Genomic DNA, 22,135 nt, shown 5'->3' with positions numbered 1-22,135 from the left:
GTCCAGTTAAGGGAACTAGGTATGTCTAGCCTTACAAAGAGGAGGACTAGGGGTGACATGATTTGCAGTCTTCCAATATTGCACCAAGACAAATTCCTTGTGTGTCCAATCACACTTGGCCAATAAAAATTTCTGTTCTATATCTAAAGGGGTGCCCCAAAGAAGTGGGGCATCAAATTATTCTCTAAAGGCCCTGAAGGCAGGACGAGAAGCAAACTAACCAAGGAGAGAAGCAACCTAGAACTAAGGAAGGGTGTCTTAGAACGGGAGTCCCCCCCAAACTCGACAGCTTTAAAACTGGTGGACTTCAACTCCCAGAATTCCACCTCTGGTCATGTTAGCTCAGGAATTCTGGGAGATGAAGTCCCACAAGTCTTAAACTTGCCAAGTTTGGAGGCCTCTGATCTACCTGAATAACCATCAGAGGGGTAAATCATTAGGGTCGTTTGTCTCAATTCAACCACAAAAAAACAAGGTTGTTTCTGGGCTTTGGAATATTTCCCAGCGAGAGAAAGAATTCTGCACATGGTCAGAGGTGTTGAATCTAGGACACACACACTTTGCATGGATCTTGGTGAGATTTGGGTTGTTGTTTTTTGCTTTGGCACAAAAGAAATTGGGCGTTTTTCGGCGAGGCTGAGAATTTTCCCCGAGTCCCTTCGGCAAAAGCTCCGGCTTGAATCAGCCCCTCCCGCTCCTGTGGCCGCAGTTCCATTTAGAAGGCGAAGGTTGCAATCAAGGCGCGACGCCTCCCCCCTTTAGGCCCCCTTGCAATCGCCCTATCTTTTCCAATAGAACCTTATTTAGGCGTCCAACTGACTGCCTGCCAGGGCAGGGAAATATCCAATTACAGCACCCGGGGAGGAGGGGAAGAGAAATCATCAACGCGCGAGAGAAATATCATGTTTGAAAACGATCCAGCTAACCCAGGGATCTTCCAACTTGACAGCTTTAAGGCTTGTGGGACTTCCAACTCCCAGAATCGCTCCTCCAGTCCATGTTAGCTCAGGAATTATGGGAGTTGAAGTCCACAAGTCTTAAAGTTGCCAAGTTTGGAGACCTCTGCCATAATGTATTCGAGCGGGGCAGGCAATCGGATAGACACCTCCCTGCAAGGGGCCTTTATCTCCTGGAGCCTAGAGCGTCGAAAAAAGTCCTATTAGGAGGAAAGGCGGGAGCGGAGAGTTTGCCTGGTTTCATTAATAATTCACTTTTAAAGCCAAAAAAGAGCATTTTTAGAGGCGAGCCTCTAAATTTGCGAAGCAAGACTTCTTTTGCTTGGGTCAGAGCCACTTCTGCCACCCCTGGGCATGAGTTTTTTGCAAGTGCGACTATCAAGTCGAAATTGCAATTTTACTTTTTTGGGGAGTGCAAAGCTGCAATGAACTCGGCCAAAACTCGCTACTTAATATTCTTCCAATACTTCGGGGCCAAATATAGGTAAGGTGAACAACGTGCATACAAATTGCAGCCTTTAAAAAAAAAAAAAGAGGGGGGGAGCAGGTAAATAAAAAAAAAACTTCAGGGGAAGAGGGGAAAAAACCCACAAGGGAGGAAAACATGATTGACGTCCTTGGGTCATTGAAGAAAGATTAGACCCAGAAGGATAGAGGCAAGAAATGGAAGTTTTTCATTGCAAATGCATTAAGTGCCCTTAATGATGTGTGTTAGCCAGAGAGAAACCACCAGGCCCACGTGCCAAGCATGGACTTCTCTTCTTCAATTCTATTCTGCTATTTGTTTTTTGTTGTAAATGAATTTTTGCTTAAATTGAAGGAATTGTATGTAATTTTCCCCCCTCTACTTTTGCATTCCGAGTAAAAGTTACAACCTTGGGTGGATTTGACATTCTTGATTCAGCCCATTGTTGAAGACAAATGGCTGAAAGGTGCTTGAATTTGGAAAGAAAATATGAAACAAGTTCACCCTTTCTAGTGTATACCTCAACAGCAGGGGGAGCAACTATTTGGGATGTCAAAAATGTTTATTACGGTGCAAATCATTTCAAACACATGCATGCATTTTAAATGATAGTTGAAATGTGCATGCAACAAAGGCTTCTGTTTTTGCAGAGATTCTGTTATTTATTCTAGTAAAATTGTGATTTGTTTCAGCAAATTGCTCCTTAGTATGATGTGCAAGGGAGATCAAGAGGGCCCATTCCTCTCAGATACAGAGTGAAGCGGTGATACCGATTAAGGAAGCAAATCAAATCCAATTGGAAGGGTTAGATCACTTTGTGCCTTCCATTTGCATGCACACTGCGCTAGAGTCGGCTTTAAAGGGCCATCGGTGGAAAAATCGGCTTTAATCCTGCACTTTTCTCATTCTTTGCTTCAACAAAGAGGCCTTGGTTTGTGGCAAGTGTGCCATGTAAACATTTCTTTCAAAAGTTTACGTTCCTTTGGGTTTGCTGCAGGGCTGAATACGTTCCTACAAGAGTCTTGTGGGGGGGAAGTTTGACTCTCCCGTTTTTCAGCTTAGAAATGCAGCTACAAGACAAATTCACCATCAAAATCACACGGTCTGCCATGAGGGGACATTTTGCCTGCTAAGAAACTTATTTCTTATTATTGTACCCTATGACTGTTATTATTAAGTGTCGTACCTTATGATTCTCGGACTCCTGACAAATGTATCTTTTCTTTTATGTATACTGAGAGTATTTAACACCAAGACAAATTCCTTGTGTGTCCAATCACACTTGGCCAATAAATAATTCTATTCTATTCTCTTTCTTCTATTCTATATTCTATTTTATTCTATTCTCTTTATTCTATTCTATTCTATTCTATTCTATTCTATTCTATTCTATTCTATTGTCGCTGTGTTGTCATGTAAGGCCACATTTGGAATACTGCATCCCGTTTGGTCGCCACAATATAAAATAGATGTTGAGACTCTAGAAAAAGTGCAGAGAAGAGCAACAAAGAGGATTAGGGGACTGGAGGCTCAAACATATGAAGAACGGTTGCAGGAACTGGGTATGTCTAGTCTAATGAAAAGAAGGACCACGGGTGACACGATAGCAGTCTTCCAATATCTCAGGGGCTGCCATAGAGAAGAAGGGGTCAGCCTATTTTCAAAGCGCCTGAACGCAGGACAAGAAGCGATGGATGGAAACTAATCAAGGAGAGAAGCAACTTAGAACTAAGGAGACATTTCCTGACAGAACAATTAGTCAGTCATTAGTCTCCAGAAGTTGTGGGTACTCCAACAATGGAAGTTTTTAAGAGATTGGACAGCCATTTGTCTGAAGTGATGTAGGGCTTCCTGCCTAAGCAGGGGGTTGGACTAGAAGACCTCCAAGGTCCCTTCCAATTCTGTTATTCTGCTCCACTAAGGAGAGAAACAACGTAGTTTGAACTTTTTAATAAGACAGGAGTGGGGAAAAGTCATCCAGGTTCCCAGAGGCTCATCTTTCAAGAACCACAAGGCTTGAAGTAGCCATAGCAAATGAGATGGGGAAATATATTGCATTGCCATATTGTTGGAACCCAGCCGAGCCTTTGTGACATGCGACTCTTGCTTCAGAAGTGATTTTGAAGTCCTTTGTTGGGGCACAATATAGATAAACTCAGCCATTTGGGAGAATAAGGAAGGATTATCCCATTTCCCCCCCTTCCCCCTCCCAGTTTTGACAGTCAAGGTAATTTGTTAGCCAGGACAAGAGGTTTTCCAACTTTTTTAGGCCAAAGAACTTGTTAGATTTTTTTAAAAAAATATTTCTCTGAATCCCATAGAGAGGCAGCGCTCTCGGGATCGAAAAACGGCTGGGTTCAAGTTATTTATTTATTTATTTGCTCTTAGTCTTTCACAAAACCACAGGGCTCCCAGGGCAGAATCTGGGGGGGGGATGTTCTTAGACAGTGAGAAATTTGCCAGGTTGAGTGATGGCAGGAAGAATTGGAATAATTGGAATTTAGCATGTCGGTGACAGCTGTTATTCATATAAGGATTTGTGTCTGCACCTGCCACTTTAATATTTTCATTTGCTTTTTAATCTTGTTAGGCATTTTATTATTAAAAAGGCAATTACTTCACACAAAAGCCCGTGCCACTCATTCTTAGCAAAAAAAAAAAAAAAATTCTTCTTTTAACCTACCCCGAGTGGATATATTTTGGTTCTTGCCTTCAGAACCGTTGCTTGCTTTAACTTCCAGACTAAAAGGAGAGAATGAATTGGGAATAGTAATTATTACTGTAATTATCTGTATTATGCTTTAAAAAGTGGGGAAGAGAAGCTGCTGTTGGAATAACATGAACAGCCAGAGGTGCTAAGGCAGCTGAACAAGTTAATTTTTGTGGGGATGTGCCTGCTCAACTGGGACCAGTAGGAAAGAGTACAATGCTGTGGGTATTGGGTTCAAGAATTGCCATGTCTCTCTCTCTGTTCCTTTGGGGTGTGCCAGGGATGAGCACACCTGGGCATGGAGTTGAAGGACAACTGGCCGAGGGGCAAACAGGCCAAAAAAAAAAAGGTTCAGAGGAAAAATAAATAAATCAAAGGAATTCTAGATAGCCAGGAAGGACATACAGAATTTCTCTGCTGGGAATCCATTTTAGACTGCTGGGCAGGGAAACCTTGAAAGAAAGAAAAAAAGGTGATGAACAAACCAAGGTTGGGGTTACCTCTCGTCTTCTCAAGGCACCTGATTTTGTCCCTGTTGCAATCCAGCAAGTGTTGCGTTGACCCCGCTGTGAAAGAAAGTGAGTTTCACTGTTGTCGTTTGTTTTTTCTCTGTCCCCCTGCAGTGGTGTGAAGGCTCTGCCCCCCAGCGTGCCAGCAGTTGGTGTGGAAAATCACCTGGAGGTAAGGAACTGGCTTAGGATTGATCCACCATCCGGGGTGGGAAGGTGTGTGTGTGTGTGTGTGTGTGGTGTCCCCATTTGCTTTCAGGAGAGGGGGCTCGGCTTTTCCACGCCTAGAAGAGAAAGGCCCAAAGCAGTGGTGGGATTCAAATTTGTTTTACTAACGGTTCGGTGGGCGTGGCAGGGGAAGGACCCTGCAAAATCCCCCTACTGACCTGCTTTCCAGCTCCGTTCTCCTGTGCAGGGCAACCAAAGAAGACCCAGCCAACCAGCTGGGACTCGATGGGAGGCAGTGAAGAGATGGGATTGGTGGATGGGCCAGACAGGTGGGATTTGCTGGTTCTCTGAACTACGCAAAATTTCCGCTACTGGTTCTCCAGAACCGGTCAGAACCAACTGAATTTATCACCTCTGGCCCAGAGTCATCACCTACCTTGAGTTGGAGCTTAGCTTGGCTTTGGCCCCTGCGCTGTTGGGCTCCTTCTGGCTGGTTTGGGCTCCCAACTAGGAACCTGGTCCACCCCTGTGGGGATCTTTTAAGAGATCGACCTGGGTAGCTGGGTGTGGTTCCCCTCCAAAAGGGATCCCCTCCATTCCTGGGCTCAACCACTGTTGGGAAAGAAACAGCCGCCTGAGCGGTTTTATTACCCAAACGAAAGGAGAGGGAAATGGCAAAATTCGATTCCCAAAATCTGGAGCCTTTCCCAAAAGAAACCAGCATGGCTGAATTGTGTGTGTGTTGCTTTTCATCTTTTTTTTTTTTTAATGTGCCTGGCTGGGATATGGGAGAAGGGGGGTGTCTACCTTCCTGGCTTGGATTTTTCATTCCCACCCTCCCCATTTTTATTTTTATTATTTTTTTATTTTGCAACAAAAGCTATCCAGAAGAGATCTCTGTTTAAAGACATCTTTTTCTTGGCGTCCCCCCCTCAAAGTCTGTGCCGGGGCCAAGAATTTCTTCCCAGGCAATCAAAACATCAGGACAGATGCTCAGGAGGGGCTCAGCTCTTTGGGGAAACCAAGGGAAGAAGGGAGGGAAATGCAGAAGAGCTGAAGGGGAAAAAATAATAATAATAATAATAATTGGCTGGGCTTGGGAATGATTATCTGCAACCAGATCCTACTGGATCCTGCTCCCCTTCCTTTCATTCTCTCCCCCATCTGTGAGAGCTTCCCCAATTGTTCTCTGACCCCCCTTAACTTGCCACGTCCTTAAAAGGGGGAGGATTTGCAACTAGCTCTTTGCACTTGGTCACCTAAGGCCAGTTAAAAAAAATAAAAATAAAAAAACAATTTCCAGACAACCAGACTGCATAAAACAAAATTTGTGTGTTTCTCCTCCAGCTTTTCCAGCTATAAATGTGTAAATATCTTTTAAAAAATACCCAAATCTGAGGGTCTGTTTTTCTCCCCCCCCATTTCTCAGAAGGCTGCAGAAAATCTCAGAGCATCTGAGCCGGTCAAATTTGTCGTCTCCAGTCGCACGGATGCTGGGGTGCACGCCCTCTGCAACACGGCCCACCTTGACATCCAGAGGAAGGAGGGGCAGCCCCCCTTCTCTGAAGAGGTTCTTGTCCAGGTGCTCAACAAGCATCTCGGTTCCGAGCCCATCCGGTGAGTTTTCTTAACGTTGCCAGAAAAATGTGGGTTTTGTGATGACCCCAAGGGGCGTGGCACAAAAGCAACAAAGTCACAAAAGTAGGTAAAGTCCCTTTAATTCCTCCAACTTGGCCCCCAGTGTCCAGTTATCATCGGCTGGAGAAAAAAAACTCTCCCAAGAACAGTTTTTAAAGGGAAGGAATTCAGTCCGGACCCAAAGTACATATAGATTATAAACAAAAAGCAACACAAACTACACTGCAGCAACTAATGAGACAGGGCAGGATAAGGGATTGAAGACGTCAAAAGATAACGAAACACACAGTTGGGAGGACGCCAGAACCCAGATAAGACTTGACAAACAAAGAAATTCACACTGTTTTCCCAGCTGTAGCTAATGAAGGGAATCAGGGCCTTTTCCTCCCCTGTAACCCACGTTGCTCCCTTCTCTGTTCCTCCCTGGGTGCCCTAGGAATGCAAAGAGGTTGGGCCTGGGTCTTCCTCTGAATGCCCAGCCGGACTGTGCCCTTCCCCAGTTTCCTCCATAGCCACCAGAGCCACACTCCCACTCCCTGTCAGCTGTTCGGCCTCCCCCTCAGAACAGGGGCAGGACAGGTTTAATCATCTCTTTGGTGGCCGGGGAGCGAACCCAGAGAGCTGAACTTCCAATCTCTGCTCGCCTGTAGGGCCTGAATGGAATTAACTCAGCGGGTGGGGACTAGCGGACCTCCAAGGTCCCTCCCAACTCCTAAAAACTGTGGCTCCAGTGCTTGTTTTAGTCAATCCTTCCACACGGGGCTGTTCTTCCAGTGGCCCTGGGAGTAAAACCACAGAGTGGATCACGCTGCCAGATCGTTCTCCGTTGCGATCTCCCTCCGCTTGTTATGACATCCCGTGTAACGTGGCACCGCCTCGGGGCACGCAACCTCCTTGGGGAAGTGGCGGAAAAGCTGCGTCTCCTTCGGATGTGACCCAAGCTGGATCCTCTCGCCCCCGTGGCCTGCGCCACAGTGGGAGAACTGGTTCCCACTCTGCCGAAAAGACACCTCTTCCCACAGGCCTCATTGCTTCTCCCTGGTTTCAGCCTCCCAAGTTGGCGTCCTGAACTCTGAACCGACGTGGAATAAAATCTGTGTCTCCACCGTCACGGCCAGTGTGGCTTTTTTCCTTCTCTCTCTCTCCCCCCCCCCCCTCTTTCTGGTGTGAGGTTTTTAAACAAAAGGCCTGTTTGAAAAGGCCTGCCCTCCCCTTGTGGGACCAACCCCTCCTCCCCCTCGGGCCCCTTGCCTTTGCCAAGAGACGACTAGCAGAGGGTTTGAGGGTCACTCACCCACTCTTGTCGTTCCCTCCCCGGCTGCTTTGTCCCCTAATCTCTGCTTTGTTTAGCCAGCCCAGCTTGGAGGCCAAGCCAGCTTGTTTTCCATTGAGCTCTTTCCCCGTATCCGCTTCCCCTTTTCCTGCCCCACAAGCCCAGCCTGGAGAAGGGTTTTCTGACAATGCCTAACTATCTGTGCCTTGGCTTGAAAGCAAGGCTACATTATTTGCCCTAAAATAACAGCATTGGAAGGGACCTTGGAGGTCTTCTAGTCCAACCCCCTGCTTAAGCAACACGCCCTATGCCATTTCGGACAAGTGGATGTCCGGTCTCTTGCTAAAACACCTCCAGGGTGGAGTGCCCACAAGGCAGGTGGAAGGCAGGCCGTTCCACTGATTAATAATTCCCCTTTAAATTGGGTTTGTTGTTGTTGTTAGTTGCAAAGTCGTGTCCGATTCACTGCAAACCCATGGACAACGTTCCTCCAGGCCTTCCTGTCCTCTACCATCCTCCCGGAGTCCATTTAAGCTCACGCCGACTGCTTCAGCGACTCCATCCAGCCCCCTCCTCTGCTGTCCCCTTCTTCCTCTTCTTTTGCCCTCCATCGTTCCCAGCATTCGGCTCTTCTTCTCCAGGGAGTCCTTCCTTCTCATGAGGTGGCCAAAGTCTTGGAGTTTCACCTTCAGGATCTGGCCTTCTCAAGAGCAGCCAGGGTTGATCTCCTTGAGGACTGACCGGTTGGATGGCCTTGCAGTCCAAGGGATGTGGTGGCCAAAATTAGGTTTAGAGTACAGTAATAGAGGAAGCCATATAATGTTTCCTAGGGTGGTTGTGAGGAATCGCCTTAAATTCAGGAGTTTTTTTTCCTTTGGAAATAAACACATCAGTACAGGTGCTCATGTTTTCCCTGCTTCTGGTTCCCTCAAAGGGTGGAGCCAGAGGCAGTGATTCTCCTGCAGAGCGGTGGTGAGCCTCTGCGGGAGGAGAAATGATGTGACGTCCTGCCCCCTCCCCCCAGCCTTTTATGGGGAGGGGGTTGTGTGTCAGGAATGAGCTTTGGCCACACAGATCCTAGGACCGCCGCTAAGAAGAGTCAGGCTGATACCCTACCCCATCACTCAGGGCATTAAAGAAGGCCCTTTGTCAACCTTGTGTTGGACCAAGAGCTGGAAGACAAGCTCAGACTGGCAACTGAATCCCTTGGGAGAACGTTTTTACCCGTTGAACAGGAACTTGAGAAGTCTTGGGTTCAAGTTCACCCTCGTGTCAACTCATAAAACATTCCTGTGTTGCTGGGGAGGAAGGAAATCTGGGAGAGCAGTGCAGCAGTTTGTAAGCGGAAGTACATTCCAACTCTTTTCTTGAAAAGAGTGTAACTAAACTACCAGAGCTTTTGCCCTCGAATATATTTAATTGGAGAACGTGATTGATGACACCCAGCCCGTGAAGGTGCTCAATTGGAGAATCTGATTTATGACACACCCAGGGGGAGGGGGGGGAAACAGAGTCACAGGGGACTGTAAATGACCTAGGCCAGAGTTGGCTTGCTGTCAGGATTCCAGCAATCGCCCTAATTAAATCATGATTCTCGAGCCCAACTTCAAAAAACTTCAAAGGATTCATTAGAGGCATTGCTGGAACCCTGACACCTCAGTCCTGGACACTCACTGGATAACTTGGTGCCAGGCAACTCTGTCTGTCTCTGAGACCGAGGGTCGTGGGTGGGTGCATAAAATGAAGGGAGATCTATCTATCTATCTATCTGTTACAATTTGCCTCCTCTTCCCCTTTTCCTTTCCCAAAGCGTTCTGAGCGCCTGTAGGGTTTCCAGCAGCTTCCACGCCCGCTTCTCGGCCCGGGCCAGGACATACGTCTACCGCGTGGCCACAGGCTGCACAACCTATTCCGACCTGCCAGTCTTCGAACAGGATCTCTGCTGGGCAAACAGGCGTGGGTAAGTTGGTGAAACCCCCCTGTGTTTGTGGATTCCCCCTTCCTGCTTGCACACACCCCACTTTTGAGCCCACAGTCGAAAACACAAGATCCAGCTGGGCCTGAAAGACCTTAAACCAATCTGGGTTGAGTAGTAATTCAGAGCCGGCTTGGAGAAAACGACCCTGGCATCTTACATCTAACCAGGTCACCCATACATGATGCAGTGACAGGAATGTGCCAGGACATGCGTGAACACGCGCCTGCAATCTGCTTCCTCTCCCACGAGTGGCTGGTTCTGTAACTTGAAAGAGCCACGGAGTCTCTCGCTTGGGGATCGTCAGATCTCAACAGCTCAGCAAGTTTTCTCCGAGCCTCGGCCAGGCTGATGGGTGATGGTCTCAACAGCTGAAGGAGCCAAGAGTCTGCCATTGAATAGAATAGAATAGAATTCTTTATTGGCCAAGTGCGATTGGACACACAAGGAATTTGTCTCAGTGCAAATGCTGTCAGTACACATAAAAGAAAAGATACATTCGCCAAGAGTCAAGAATCATCAGGTGCAACACTTGATGATAGTCATAGGGTTTTATAGTCATAGGGAATATAGTAAATAGAATATAGTCATAGGGTAGCAGTTCAAATCAAATCAAACCAAACATGTATTGCCAATGCACAACAGGTGTACAATGAAACAGGTGTCCGATGAAAGATAGGGACCATCTAGACAGTTGCTAGGAGTCCGAAAGGGCTTGATGGCACATCCTCCATCTTCTTCCTCCGGTTTAGCCACCTGAACTTGGCCGCCATGCAGGAAGCAGCCACTTTCCTGGTGGGCACCCACGACTTCTCTACCTTCTGCTCAGCCAGCTCAGAGATGTCAGCCAGAAGCCCCATCAAGACACTGGACTGGGTGGAGGTGAGGCCTTCCCAGGGCTTCCTTTCCGAGCACAGCAAGGACAGGTGAGGCCTGCCTGGATCTTTGCAGTTGCAATTTTGCACTTTTCTCTCTTTTTCCCCCATCATTTTTTCCCCCTGATGGTTGCCAGTCAAAGACTCCCGGCATTCCGCCCGGGTGTCCCCTCTTGTGTGAACGCAGCAATTCCTTGTAACCCAGGTTTTGCGTGAGTGGCGAAAAGCCTCTTTTAAGAGATGGCTTTGAAATGCCCAGGTTGACAAGCGTCAATCTTGAGGGGGTGTCCGGGAGCAGGAAAGGGGGAGGGGAGAGGAGAAGACGAATATGGACCAAAAAGGAAACCAGGAAGATCTCAAATGAACACGTCTCCCAAGGAGAAGAAATCTTCCTTCGAGTGTTTGGGGTTAAGCAATTTGCATCTAAGAAATTGAGCTTTTTGTTTTTTTTAAGGATTTAACCATAGTGTGAGATGGGAAAAGGTGCAAGAGCTCTCCGTGGTCCTGAAAGCCACACACTCTTCTATTTTCCTGAAGCTCAAGTGTCAGGAAGTTCACACTCCAAAGAGGGTTTGCCAACTTCGCTGCCAACCTAAGGACTAGAAACTTGTCCGTCAGAGTGGCTTCCGAAAGGCGAAGACTGGTGTGGTTCTCCAAAGCGGTGTCTTGTGACTTTGTTTCGGACTGGGCTTGTGGTGGGAGGAGTTAGGTAAGGAGTGGGCAGGGCCACAAGACACGCACACACACACACACACACACACACACACAAGCCATGAAAGAGGATTCCATCTCTGCACAGAGAAAGCTAGCTTGTTGGAGCTTTGGTGGCGCAGTGGTGAGAGTGCAGTACTGCAGGCCACTTCTGCTGACTATCAGCTGCCTACAATTTGGCAGTTCGAATCCCACCAGGCTCAAGGATGACTCAGCCTTCCGTCCTTCCGAGGTGGGTAAAATGAGGACCCAGATGGTTGTGGGCAAGAGGCTGACTCTGTAAAACTGCTTAGAGAGGGCTGTTAAAAGCCCCGTGAAGCGGTATATAAGTCTTAAGTGCTATCGGTACTGCTGTTGTTGGGAAGACGAATGCGAGTAGTTGAGCTGGCTCTCTACCTGCAGGAAGAGGGTGCAGTTCCTTCCTGCAAACCCTGAAACGCCCCCATGGCAACTCACCTTTGAGCGAGAGGGCCAAGTCAGGCCTTACTTTAAACAGGGGGCTTTCTTTCCAGATGGGGCCCCGCTTTTCCCACCCTAAGGGCTGGATTTCAAAAACCTGAAAGCCATCTGGATGCAGGAGGAGGAGGAGGAGGAGGAGGAAGGATGGATTTGAATTTGCATTGTGGTTATAGCTTCCCTTCAGGGCTGCTTCAGCCTGACAGGTGGTGGGAGGAGGGACACCTGGTGACTGAGGGAGGCATTTCCACGTGATCCGGGAAGAAAAAGGTCCTCGTGGTTGGATCCATGAGTTTTTCCTACCCGGATCCATCTCTCTCTCTCTCCGGGGTTGGCAGTTTATCTCTGCTGAGGCATCTCCACCCACGGACGCTTTTGCCCGGCCTCCGCTCAGAAATTGTCAGCAGTGAATTAATTCATCATCAAACCAAAGTTTCTTCTAATGCCGGTTTCGCTCTGGCTGCGCGCCGTAAGGCAAACCAACAGCAGCAGCAGCAGGGCAGTCCCAGCAGGACTGCCCCTCCACACGGGGTCTCCTCTTAGCCCTTATGGATTAACCCACCACGACCTTGAAGGGGAATTTGGGTGGGAATGTTTTGCTGATGGTTGCTGCAGTCGAAGGGGCTCCAGCCGAGGTTCGAGTCGGTCTGAAAAAAGGATCCACTCAGCATTTTTAAAAATGGTGTTAGGGAAGAGTTCGAGGAGGTAAACTGAGGCAGAAGATAAGATTTCACACACACACACACACACACACGTTTCTTTTTTCTTTTGAATAAAAGCTTTTCATTTTTGTTTTTTACATATCTCTTCATGTGAGCAACATGATTCCAGATTACAACATTGGTACATAATTATAACTTACATTTTCACACACCCGTTTCCGAATTGTGTTACAAAATCCCCCTTTTGGCCTGTTGCTGAAATGATGAAAAACGGAGGGGGCCTTAAAAAGAAATCAGGTTCCTAGACCTGAAGATTATTTCAGAGGCCATTTCCTGAAATCTCTCTCCTGCCTTAGTAAAACATTTCTGAAGCAGGTTTGAGACTGGATCCCAGCACAGCAAGTTTTCAGTTTGCTCCAGAAAGGAAACCCGTGGTTGCAGAACTACAATTCTCCATTAGTCCTGTCTGGAGAGGAAAAGGAAAGGAAAAGGAAAAGATTTCCTGGTTTTGACTAGGAAGTCCCAATCTGTAGATAAATGCAGACTCCTTGACAGGTGAAAAGACAGGCAGACTTGGGAATCTCCTGAATCCAACCACCTCTTCCCAATTTTATAGAGGCTTTGGGTTAAATTCCAGATTATTCTTCCTCGTTGCATTGAGAGGTAGATTGCTTCTGTCCACAGAGGATCTATTCCTGAGCAGATAACCTGCACTGATCCAGGGAAGGACAGAAAAGGAGTCGCCTTGTAGAGAGGATGGGCAACACAGAAAATTAACAAATAAATAGTAAATCAGCGTCTTTCTATAGATTTTAATGTTGCCTTTGTGCCCATTGTGTTTTTTTCCACCCCCAGCAACCTGAAGTTTTGGGAACTAGAGTTTGTAAGCCGATCCTTCCTGTACAAACAGGTAGGGATATTTTTTTCCAACTAGACACTATGTTTACATGCTCTTTTTCACCATTTTGGCTCTCGTCCCGAGAGGAAGTCGCCTTTCTATGATATGAGAGGCAGCCTCTTAACTTTGAAATTTTAAAATGAATTTGAAGTGCCAACGGCCCCCTTCTGGTGGCAAAGGCAGGAGAGAGAGAGCAGCCTGTGTCCCTGGAAAGTCCAAAGGAGGCTTAAGTAGCCAGCTGTCTCCACTCCACGGCCATCTGGAAGGTTGGAGTAGAAATAGAAATAGCATAGCATGCTGGCTGGGGAATTCTGGGAGTTGGGAGTCCAGCCTGGCCTAATCAGCCAGCTTAGAGCAAAGGGGTAAGTATGAAATAAAAGTGCAACCAGTTGTGGGAACCACCAGATGGCGACGAGGACAGGTGAGAACAGGTAAGAACAGGTAAGTGGAGGGCACAGGTGCTGGGAAGATGGGGGAGGCAGGCAGGCCTTAGCCAGAGTGAGTTGGCAAGAGCCCCCCAAGAGCTGGCCTGCCTGCAGCCCCCATCTTCCCAGCGCCTGCATTTCCCTCCCTCCTCTTGCCCCCCCCCATCTTTGGCCTCAAGGGGGGGACCGAGGTAGGGAGGGGCAGGCCCTGGGTGCCCCCCTTCCAGGTCTGCAGGGTTGGGGTGGCCCCTGCCATCTTCCCAGGGCCATCACCTCTTCCTCCTCCCCCGCTCTGCCCCAGGAGGGCTGCTGGGGGCTAAGTGGAGGTGGGGAGAGGAAGGCACTTGGGAGGATGCTAGAGGCTGGCTGGGGAGGGGCTCCTTGGCAACGCCCCTCCTCTTCCCTTCCCAGCTCCCCTGGTGCCAGGCAATGGGGGGAATGGGAGGTCCTGGGCTGGAGGGTGGGGACATTGGCAGGCCAGGGGCAAAGGCCTCCTTGAAAAGCCAGGGAGAGCCTGCCAATCCCCCCTGGGCCTCCCTTTCCCTGCTGAGTCTCTGCCAGCATGGCACCAAGGGGGCTGGGAAGAGAAGAGGAGGTGGGCAAGGAGCCCCTCCCCAGCCTGCCTCTGATGTCCTTCCAGGGCCTGCCTTGCCCACCTCCTCCAGCAGCCCTCCTGGGGTGGAAGGGGGAGGAGAGAAGAGGAAAGCCCTGGGAAGATGGGGAGGGGCCTCTCAGCCCAGTAGACCTGGGGGCACCCAGGTCTGCCCCTCCCTGGTCTCCCCCTTGGGGCCACAGATGGGAGGGGCCAGAGGAGGGAGGGAAATGGAGGGGGGGGCAGGAGGGGAAGGGAGGGGGTGTAGGAGGGATGGGGGGAAAGAGGGTTAGGAAAAAAAACAACACAGGATGGTAGAAGAGACAATCTTTATTAGAATTCAAAAAAACAAGCAATACACTCTCCCCCTCTGATTCCCATCCCCCCCACCTGCCCCCCTCCCAAACCCCCACCCCACCTGCCCCCAACCCCCCCACCTTTGGCTTCAGTCCTGGCTTAAAGGGGGCCCAGGGGAGGGAGGTCCTAGGAAGGGGGTTTCTTCCCCCTCCTCCCATGGCCCCCCCTCCTCCCCCAGACCCCTTTTAGGCCAGGATTGAAGCCAAAGGCATTGATGGGGGCTGAGGGAGGCCCATGGGACATGGGGTGGGTGTGATGGGCCAGAGAACGGTTGCCCAACGTCCCTCGGCTTGGAGTGGCCAAACTGCCACCCTGAGAGCCAAGGACATTGGGCAGCCGCTCTCTGCCCAGCCCACCTGCACCCCAGCCCCATCTCTCGGCCTCCCCAGCCCCCACCAACCCTCAGCTTCAACCGTGGCACAAGGAAGCTGGCAAGGAGGCTCTGGGGTTGCCCAGGGCTGCCCCGGGGGGGGCTTGGATGCCCCAGACCTCCCTAGGGCCTCCCTGCCAGCCTCCCTGATGCCATGGCTGGCTCCTGGCCTTTCTCCCCCCTCCTGAGTGTGACCCACCATGCACAGAGATTTTCTCTGTGCACCCATTGCTATAAGCAGGCATGCACAAATGTATATTATTTGAAATTAACTCCAAGATTTGGAATAAATTGTGCACACCTACTTAGAACAAGGGGAGGAACTGCAGACTTGCCTCAAGACACACCTGGGTTTTCGAGCTCACCTGCCTAGGTGCAGGGAAGGTTGTGGGGAGGGAGCATGCATGACACTCAATGAATCAAAACTAAGACCCTGCATCATAAAGAGTTTTCAACTTTGACAAGTTTAAGTTTAAGCAGACTTCTAACTAGAGCCGAAGTCCACCCACCTTAAGTTTGCCAAGGCCGAGAACCCCTGGAGACCCTAAAACAAGGGAAGATCTCAAGAGTTGAGGTGCACCCATTGGGGAAGGGGGAAGATTAAGTCAAGAAGCCTCAATTCCCAGAATTCTGCATCCTTAGCCCTCTGAATCATGGGGAGCCCCAATTCTACGCATCTGAGACATGTCGACCTCAGCCCCCTAATTCCTAATGTACAAAAAGCTCTGGGAGAAAAAAGACATCCCCAGATCACCCAAGACCCCCAAATGGATGGACTCCATTTCCCACAATTCTCCAGTGACTAAACTTGTATTTAAGTTCCCAGAATATAGAAAATAAGCTGGAGAAGTCTGGAGCGCATCTGTTGACTTTCCATCTGGAATTGGGGCGCTAACTTTGATTCCCTTAATGCGACACCCCTGTTGCTGAGCTCTGGGAATTTTTAGACTGATAGTTTTTAACACCAAATCCACCTTGAGAACATGGGACTTCCATCCTCCCAGTTTGGTGAACTTCAATTCCCTGAATTCTCGTCTGTGTGCTGGAGAACACCAGAGATTGAATGGCAGCCAATCTGGTGTCTTGGGGGGAAAGGGGACACCTTAAGCTTCTCTAGCCACCATTGCTAAGAATCCTGGCAGCTGAAAACCCTCCCATTTGAAAGTTGCATCTTCAAACTGATGGATTACAGCTCCCACAATTCTTAAATCCTCCTGCAGAATTCTGGGAGTTGAAGTCCACCCTTCCCAAAAGCCAATTGCCTTTCTGAAAGCAAGAGTTCAAGTCCAGACCTACTTGGAGGGGGGGGTATACATGACCCTCATAGATCAAGGTTTCCCATCCCTTAGCACCCAGGTCCTTAAAGTTGCTAGGTTTGGAGACCTCTGTCTTAGCAAGATGTGTGGATATCAACCCCCAGAATTCCCCAAACCGACTGGCTGGAGAATTCTGGGATTTGCAGTCAATTTAAGATTGAAAAATGCTGATCTTAGTTCTTCTGACGCCTCAACTCTGTCCTAGCACCTGAACTCTGTCTACACAATCCTACCAGATAAACACTCACAGTCCTTACCCAAGGCAAAGGCTGACAACAACAGCCATGATTCCTTGACCCTACCAGCCACAGCTTAAAACTTACCACTTAAATTTACCACTTAAGGGCTCTTGGGCCTCAAGCCTATCTCCATAAACCACCAAACATGCTTCTTTAGCCAAGCTGAAGACTTAAAGACTCCCTTTAAATTACAGAGATCCTGGCTACATTGGGAATCTACTCAAGACTAACAATAAGACTTGCTAACTCCTTATCCACTCACAACCAACAATAAGACTTGCTAACTCCTTATCCACTCACGACCAACAATAAGACTTGCTAACTCCTTATCCACTCACGACCAACAATAAGACAACTCCTTATCCACTCACCCAACAATAAGACTTGCTAACTCCTTATCCACTCACAACCAACAATAAGACTTGCTAACTCCTTATTCTAGACCTGCTCTGTCTGGTGACCTCAAGCAACAAGTGTGTGTGTGTTGGGGGGTCTCAGTTCCTGGTGGGCACCACACAGGCGGCGAAGAAAGGCGTGCGTGGGTCACAATGCAGTAAAAGCCGCAGGGAAGAACGTTTCTCCATCGGGATCTGGCCGTTTTGCCCGCTGCGGTTTCAGTGCAGAGCGATCCAGGCCTCCGAAAGAAATGCACAAGAGGCTGTTTTTACAAGCCGAGAACCGACACACACGATCCCTTCCCATACAGAGATAAAAATAGGGGAATTGGGGGCAGTGGGGGATTCAAAGCATGCAATGTGCTGCCAGTCCAACTCTTCCTGCTGTTGTTTGATTCCCAAAAATTTGTAAATACTGTCACTTGCAGGAAAAGAGCCAAGCAATGTGGTGGCACGTTGGTCTTCCATCTCTGCGTCTCCAGCGCTGGGTGGGTGGGATTGGCCCCCAGAAGAGGAAGGGGCAGCATTGATGGCTGGCCTGTTTTTATTTTTTTTTAAGAAGGTTTTGTTTTGAAATGGTTTTAAGAACCTCCATTATTATTATTATTCTAAAGAGGCAGGGTTTTTTTTTCAGCCATCGTGGTCTTTTTAAGCTCCCCTGCTGGAGGATAAAATTTTCTGGCATGTCCCTCCAGTGCATCAATTTGGCTTCAGGGCCAGCTGGAACAATGCAGCCCCTTCCTCAGCCCTCCACAAGTGGCAACAGCTGTCCAGTTACACCCCCCCAAAATCTGTCCATCCATCAGTCTCCATCAGAAAAATCCAAGTCTTCCACCACGTCCTCTTCTCCTCTTGCCAGCTGTTGCAACTCTGCCCGAGACAGCGGTTTCCTTTCCGATGGTGGTGGCTCCGTTGGGGCACGGCCCTCTCGCCTCCTGGAGAAGGAAGGAAGGAAGACAGGGGGTGTCAATCCAACCTCAACAGAGAGAGGAAGGGGCACAAAAAGGCAGCTGGGTGCTAATTAATCATCGGTGCTAATTAATGGAATGTCTGCAGGAAATGGAAATGGAGAGATGGGCAGGATACAAGTTTAATAATAAGTAAAGCGATAAATAAACCAAAGTGTTTCAAATGGGGATGGAGGATCAAAGAGAAGAAAAATCTTTATTTCCCACCCCCCATTTTATTTTTTTTGGAGGGGGGAACAACCCTGTAAAGGGAGAGGCCTCCAAAACTTACATCCTAGAAATAAGGGGGGAATTGGGCTCCTCTCCAAATTAGAATTAGAATAACTTTATTGTCATTGTACAAGTACAACGAAACTGTGGATGCACCCCAGCAACTGTTCGCAATACAATAAAACCAAAGCACTTAAAAATGAAGATAAGAAAAACAGAGTACCCACGTCTCCATTTGCAATTTGAGAGTACAATATGAGAGTACAAATGTTTCTGGATGAGCTGTTGCAATCTACGGAGGTGAATTTAGAAGCATGCTCTTCCCTCTTAAAACAGGCTAGGGTGTTACTTCTTGAGCACATGGAAGGGGGGGGGGTCCTTTTGGGGTTGGGACCCTCCCCCCAAACCCTCTGGTCTGCCTCTGCATTCTTCTGTGGGAGACCCACTCTGCCAAACCAAGTTTTCCACCTTCCCATCTGCCCCAAAGAGCTGGACCTGCAGATCTTCTCATGATGGTCTAGATTGAAGTCTGAATGGGGAGACCTAGAACTATGGGGGTTTATTCACCTGCCCACCCCAGAGAGGGGGAAAGAGGGAGAAGAAGGAGCAGGGGAGAAGCCAAAGGGCCTTGGGAATGGCTGATGAGCACCAGAATGAAGGAGAAACATACATATTGACTGTTTCCTAGTATGATTTGATGGCTTATTGTACCCTATGACTATCATTAAGTGTTGGACCTGATGATTCTTGACTTTTGATGAATGTATCTTTTCTTTGATGTACACTGAGAGCATTTGCACCAAAGACAAATTCCTTGTGTGTCCAATCACACTCGGCAAATAAAAGAATTCTATTCTATTCCACTCCACTCTATTCTATATGCACCCATCTATGTCACAGGTTGGGCTGGAGGCCCCTTTGCATCCGATGTTTGAGGTGGGACAGGAACATAAATTCTCCCCTCATCCAGTGTAAACACAGCCGTCTCAGGGTGGGGCAAACAGCCTGCCCCCTGGGGAGGAGGGATGTGGGGGGGAACCCCACCCCAGAGCAGCTCCCCCTGGACCTGATTTCAAGACGCTGACATCCCGGATCGGCCTAAGCGCAAAATGAGGGTTTCGCCATGAAGTTTCAGGCTCAGGATTTTGCCCCCAGAAAACGAAAGCAGGGAAAGAGGAAACTGGAGCAGCCGACCGAAAAGGGAAAGGGATAAACGAGATGAGGAGGGAGGCAAATCCCGGAGAGAGAGAGAGAGAGAGAAAGCGGTGTGAGAGTTGGCACGTGGAAATGCCGAAGGGTGCCAGCCGTTGTCCACTCTGGCCTCTGGCGTTGGTCTATTCTGGGCACTGACACCTGAGGCTGGCATGCCAAGCCCCTGAGAATAGCTTGACTCCCTCTTCTTTGGGGCAGCCCCTGAGGTATTGGAAGACTGCTATCAGGGTCCTTCTTTTCATCAAACTAGACATACCCAACTCCTGCAACCGGACGGACTTCAACGCCTATGGTCCCAAACCAGTCACAGCCCAAGAGAGTTTTGCTTGGGGCCCACGTGAGGCCATCTGGCAAACAGCCCACCGTGAAAATACGGATGGGTGCCTCTCGACAGACCCCCCCCCTCCCCAGGCATGCTTAGGTAGAATAAATGAATCACGTTGTGGATGATTCAGAGGCGAGGGAGGTAGTGAGGCCGGCTCTCATGGAAGCAATCGCCTACATTTAGTTAAGCCACAAGGAGAGGAGGAGGCGGCTCTCACCGCTGGCAGGGCCTGCCTGTTTTCAGATGGTACATGCCAAAAAAAGTTTTTTAAAAAAAGCCTTCAGGAGTTTCAATTCCCACCACCACCACACACACACACACACTTGCTGCTTGCTTGAAAATAGCTCCGCAACCAGCTGCCAAAACGCTCCTGGGCCTCGGCTGCCTCCCTCAGTGGCGAGTGGGTGGCAAATGAGGCCATTTGCAACTGCGAGAGCTGAGCTTTGGCGGCTGGTTGAAAGGACGCCAGGGAACCTGGGTGAGTTGCAGTCTCGCCTCCTTTGCTGAGCTGCTTTGCCCTGAGCCCAGTGGTGGCTATTCTAACGGTGCGGCCCGGTTCTACTGAGCCGGGTAGCGGCGATGAGTCGTGGAGATCAAACGGATTGTCCTCGGGCTCCCATACTCACCTTTAGCCTCTGCTAAAAGTGCAGCTTTTGAAGCGCACCTGCTTTGCGCAGCAGCTGAAGTGACCGGGAGAGTGCAGGCTTGCAGGAGGTGAATTGCAACGCCTCTGGTGCCTGCGCAAAATGGGCATTTGGCACGCGCATGCAAAGCACACCCACCAAACCGGTTTTTGAATCCCCACCACTGACTGAGCTCACCTCGGATTGGGTTGAAGGCCGCTTGGTGCGCCTTCTTCCTTCACAACGCCCCTGCGGGGAAGGCTGCCTGGGGAGCTTCGGGGGAATCGGGGGGTGGGTGGGTCACCGCTTCGCTTGCGGCCACGTTGTGGTGCTTTGTAAGCTGAAGGGAAAGGAGCCAGAGGGGTGTGTTTTCACACTGCACATCCTCCGCAAGCAAACCAGGGCTTTCTGTGCTCTGTTAAACAGGCCGCAGACGACCTGTGGGCTGCAAACAGGAAGGAAGATCTTACGGCTGCTTAGTATGGTGCGCTTGCTTTCACCAGCAGCCAGAAAGCAATGCGCCCCCCCCCACGCATGCACGCGCAATCCCCCAATGGTCGTTAACTGTGAAAAACAGTCATAAGTCACTTTATTCGGTGCAGTTGAAACTTTGAATGATTACTAAACGAACAGTTGTTAAGTGTTACTCTCCCAAGAAGCGAAGTCTCGTTGAAGAGGGGATAAACTGGGATCCAATAAAGACTTGGGGTGAAGATTCAGGAAAAACTTGTTTCCCAATCAAGCGGGATTTGAGATAAGCCAAGCTGGCTTTTCCGTCTAACAAATGGCTATTTCTCGGGGGTGTCAGACTAAATGGCTTCTGATGGACCCTCCCAATGCCATGTTTCCAATCCCGATTTTGCCCCAATTGTGCCGATTCTGGAACTCTTGGCGTTTTCAACCCTTCTCGTTCCAGGTGAGGCGGATGGTCGGGGCGCTGGTAGCCATGGGCCAGTCCCGGCTACAGCCGCACCACATCCAAGAACTCCTAGCAGCCCGGGACTTGATGGCTTATCCCCCAAACACCATAGCGCCCCCCTACGGACTCTTCCTCAAGCATGTGGAGTACTACAAAAGTGGTGAGCATCTGGGATGTTTCGTTTCTAGTCCTCATGATCACCTGGGACCAGATCCAACAGCTGAAGTTGACAATACTTTTTTTTCTGTTTGAAGTTTTTTTGCACCCCAGTCCTCCCAACAGCAGCCCTGCCAGGGAGGGTGATCTCCCCTATATTGCAATTGGGGGGGAAGGGGGGGGGCAGAATTGGGGACGACATCCAGGGTTTGTCTGAAGTTTGTCTCCGAGACGAGCCTGAAAGCATTTCCCTGCTCCGTCTTCCAGCTGCTGATATTCCGTAATTCTCAAGTTTCTTTTCTTTCTCCCTTCACTGTCTTGCAGACTTGGAAACAGAAGATTGACGTGAAGTATTGATTTTCTGCCTAGGGTTTATATACGTTGCCGGAAGAAATAAATAAATAAAATTTCTCATTTTCTTACGCTCTGCAGGCATTTGTTAATAAACCTGCCTAATCCGAAATTTGAGTAGATCTGTGCCGAGAGACGATCCCTTTTCGGGACAGCTGAGAAAGGAACGGACTCCAAATGATTTCAGATTTAATTGCTTCCTTCCCAGATGGGGGGGGGGGGGCTGTTGAAAACGCCCTCTTTTTAAAAGGCTGCTCCTGCTGTGTTGCAGCCCATACAGTCAAAAAAAAAGTATTTATGTACTCAGTAAAGCAAAAAATAAATCCCTTTTAAATCCTCCCTCACCTTTTCGGTTACCCATCTGGGATCGGCCATGTGAT

At 49.1% G+C, this 22,135-nt stretch overlaps 1 protein-coding gene across 4 annotated transcripts; it reads left to right on the top strand.

Annotated features, from left to right (window-relative positions):
* The first annotated feature begins 1,120 nt into the window (after positions 1 to 1,120).
* PUSL1 (pseudouridine synthase like 1) lies at positions 1,121 to 22,063 on the top strand. 4 transcript variants are annotated; one of them, XM_026681590.2, is made up of 8 exons: positions 1,133 to 1,440; positions 4,756 to 4,813; positions 6,239 to 6,426; positions 9,531 to 9,680; positions 10,448 to 10,621; positions 13,255 to 13,309; positions 21,246 to 21,408; positions 21,729 to 22,063. In XM_026681590.2, the coding sequence occupies exons 1-8, from the start codon at positions 1,382 to 1,384 to the stop codon at positions 21,746 to 21,748; spliced, it is 867 nt and encodes a 288-aa protein (XP_026537375.2). In that variant the 5' UTR covers positions 1,133 to 1,381; the 3' UTR covers positions 21,749 to 22,063. The 4 variants fall into 4 exon arrangements, with proteins under 4 accessions (XP_087800747.1, XP_087800748.1, XP_087800749.1 ...); XM_087944621.1 differs by lacking the exons at positions 21,246 to 21,408; positions 21,729 to 22,063 and adding an exon at positions 17,687 to 18,413 and having other exon boundaries at positions 1,121 to 1,440; XM_087944622.1 differs by lacking the exons at positions 21,246 to 21,408; positions 21,729 to 22,063 and adding an exon at positions 17,851 to 18,412 and having other exon boundaries at positions 1,121 to 1,440.
* The last annotated feature ends 72 nt before the right edge of the window (positions 22,064 to 22,135 follow it).

The sequence above is a fragment of the Notechis scutatus genome, chromosome 16 (genome assembly GCF_049901735.1).
Source record: "Notechis scutatus isolate UNSWTSFEM ecotype Mainland chromosome 16, rNotScu1.2, whole genome shotgun sequence".
Taxonomy (NCBI): domain Eukaryota; kingdom Metazoa; phylum Chordata; class Lepidosauria; order Squamata; family Elapidae; genus Notechis; species Notechis scutatus.
The sequence above is the reverse complement of the archived record's forward strand: the minus strand, read 5'-3'. Positions and strand labels throughout refer to the sequence as shown.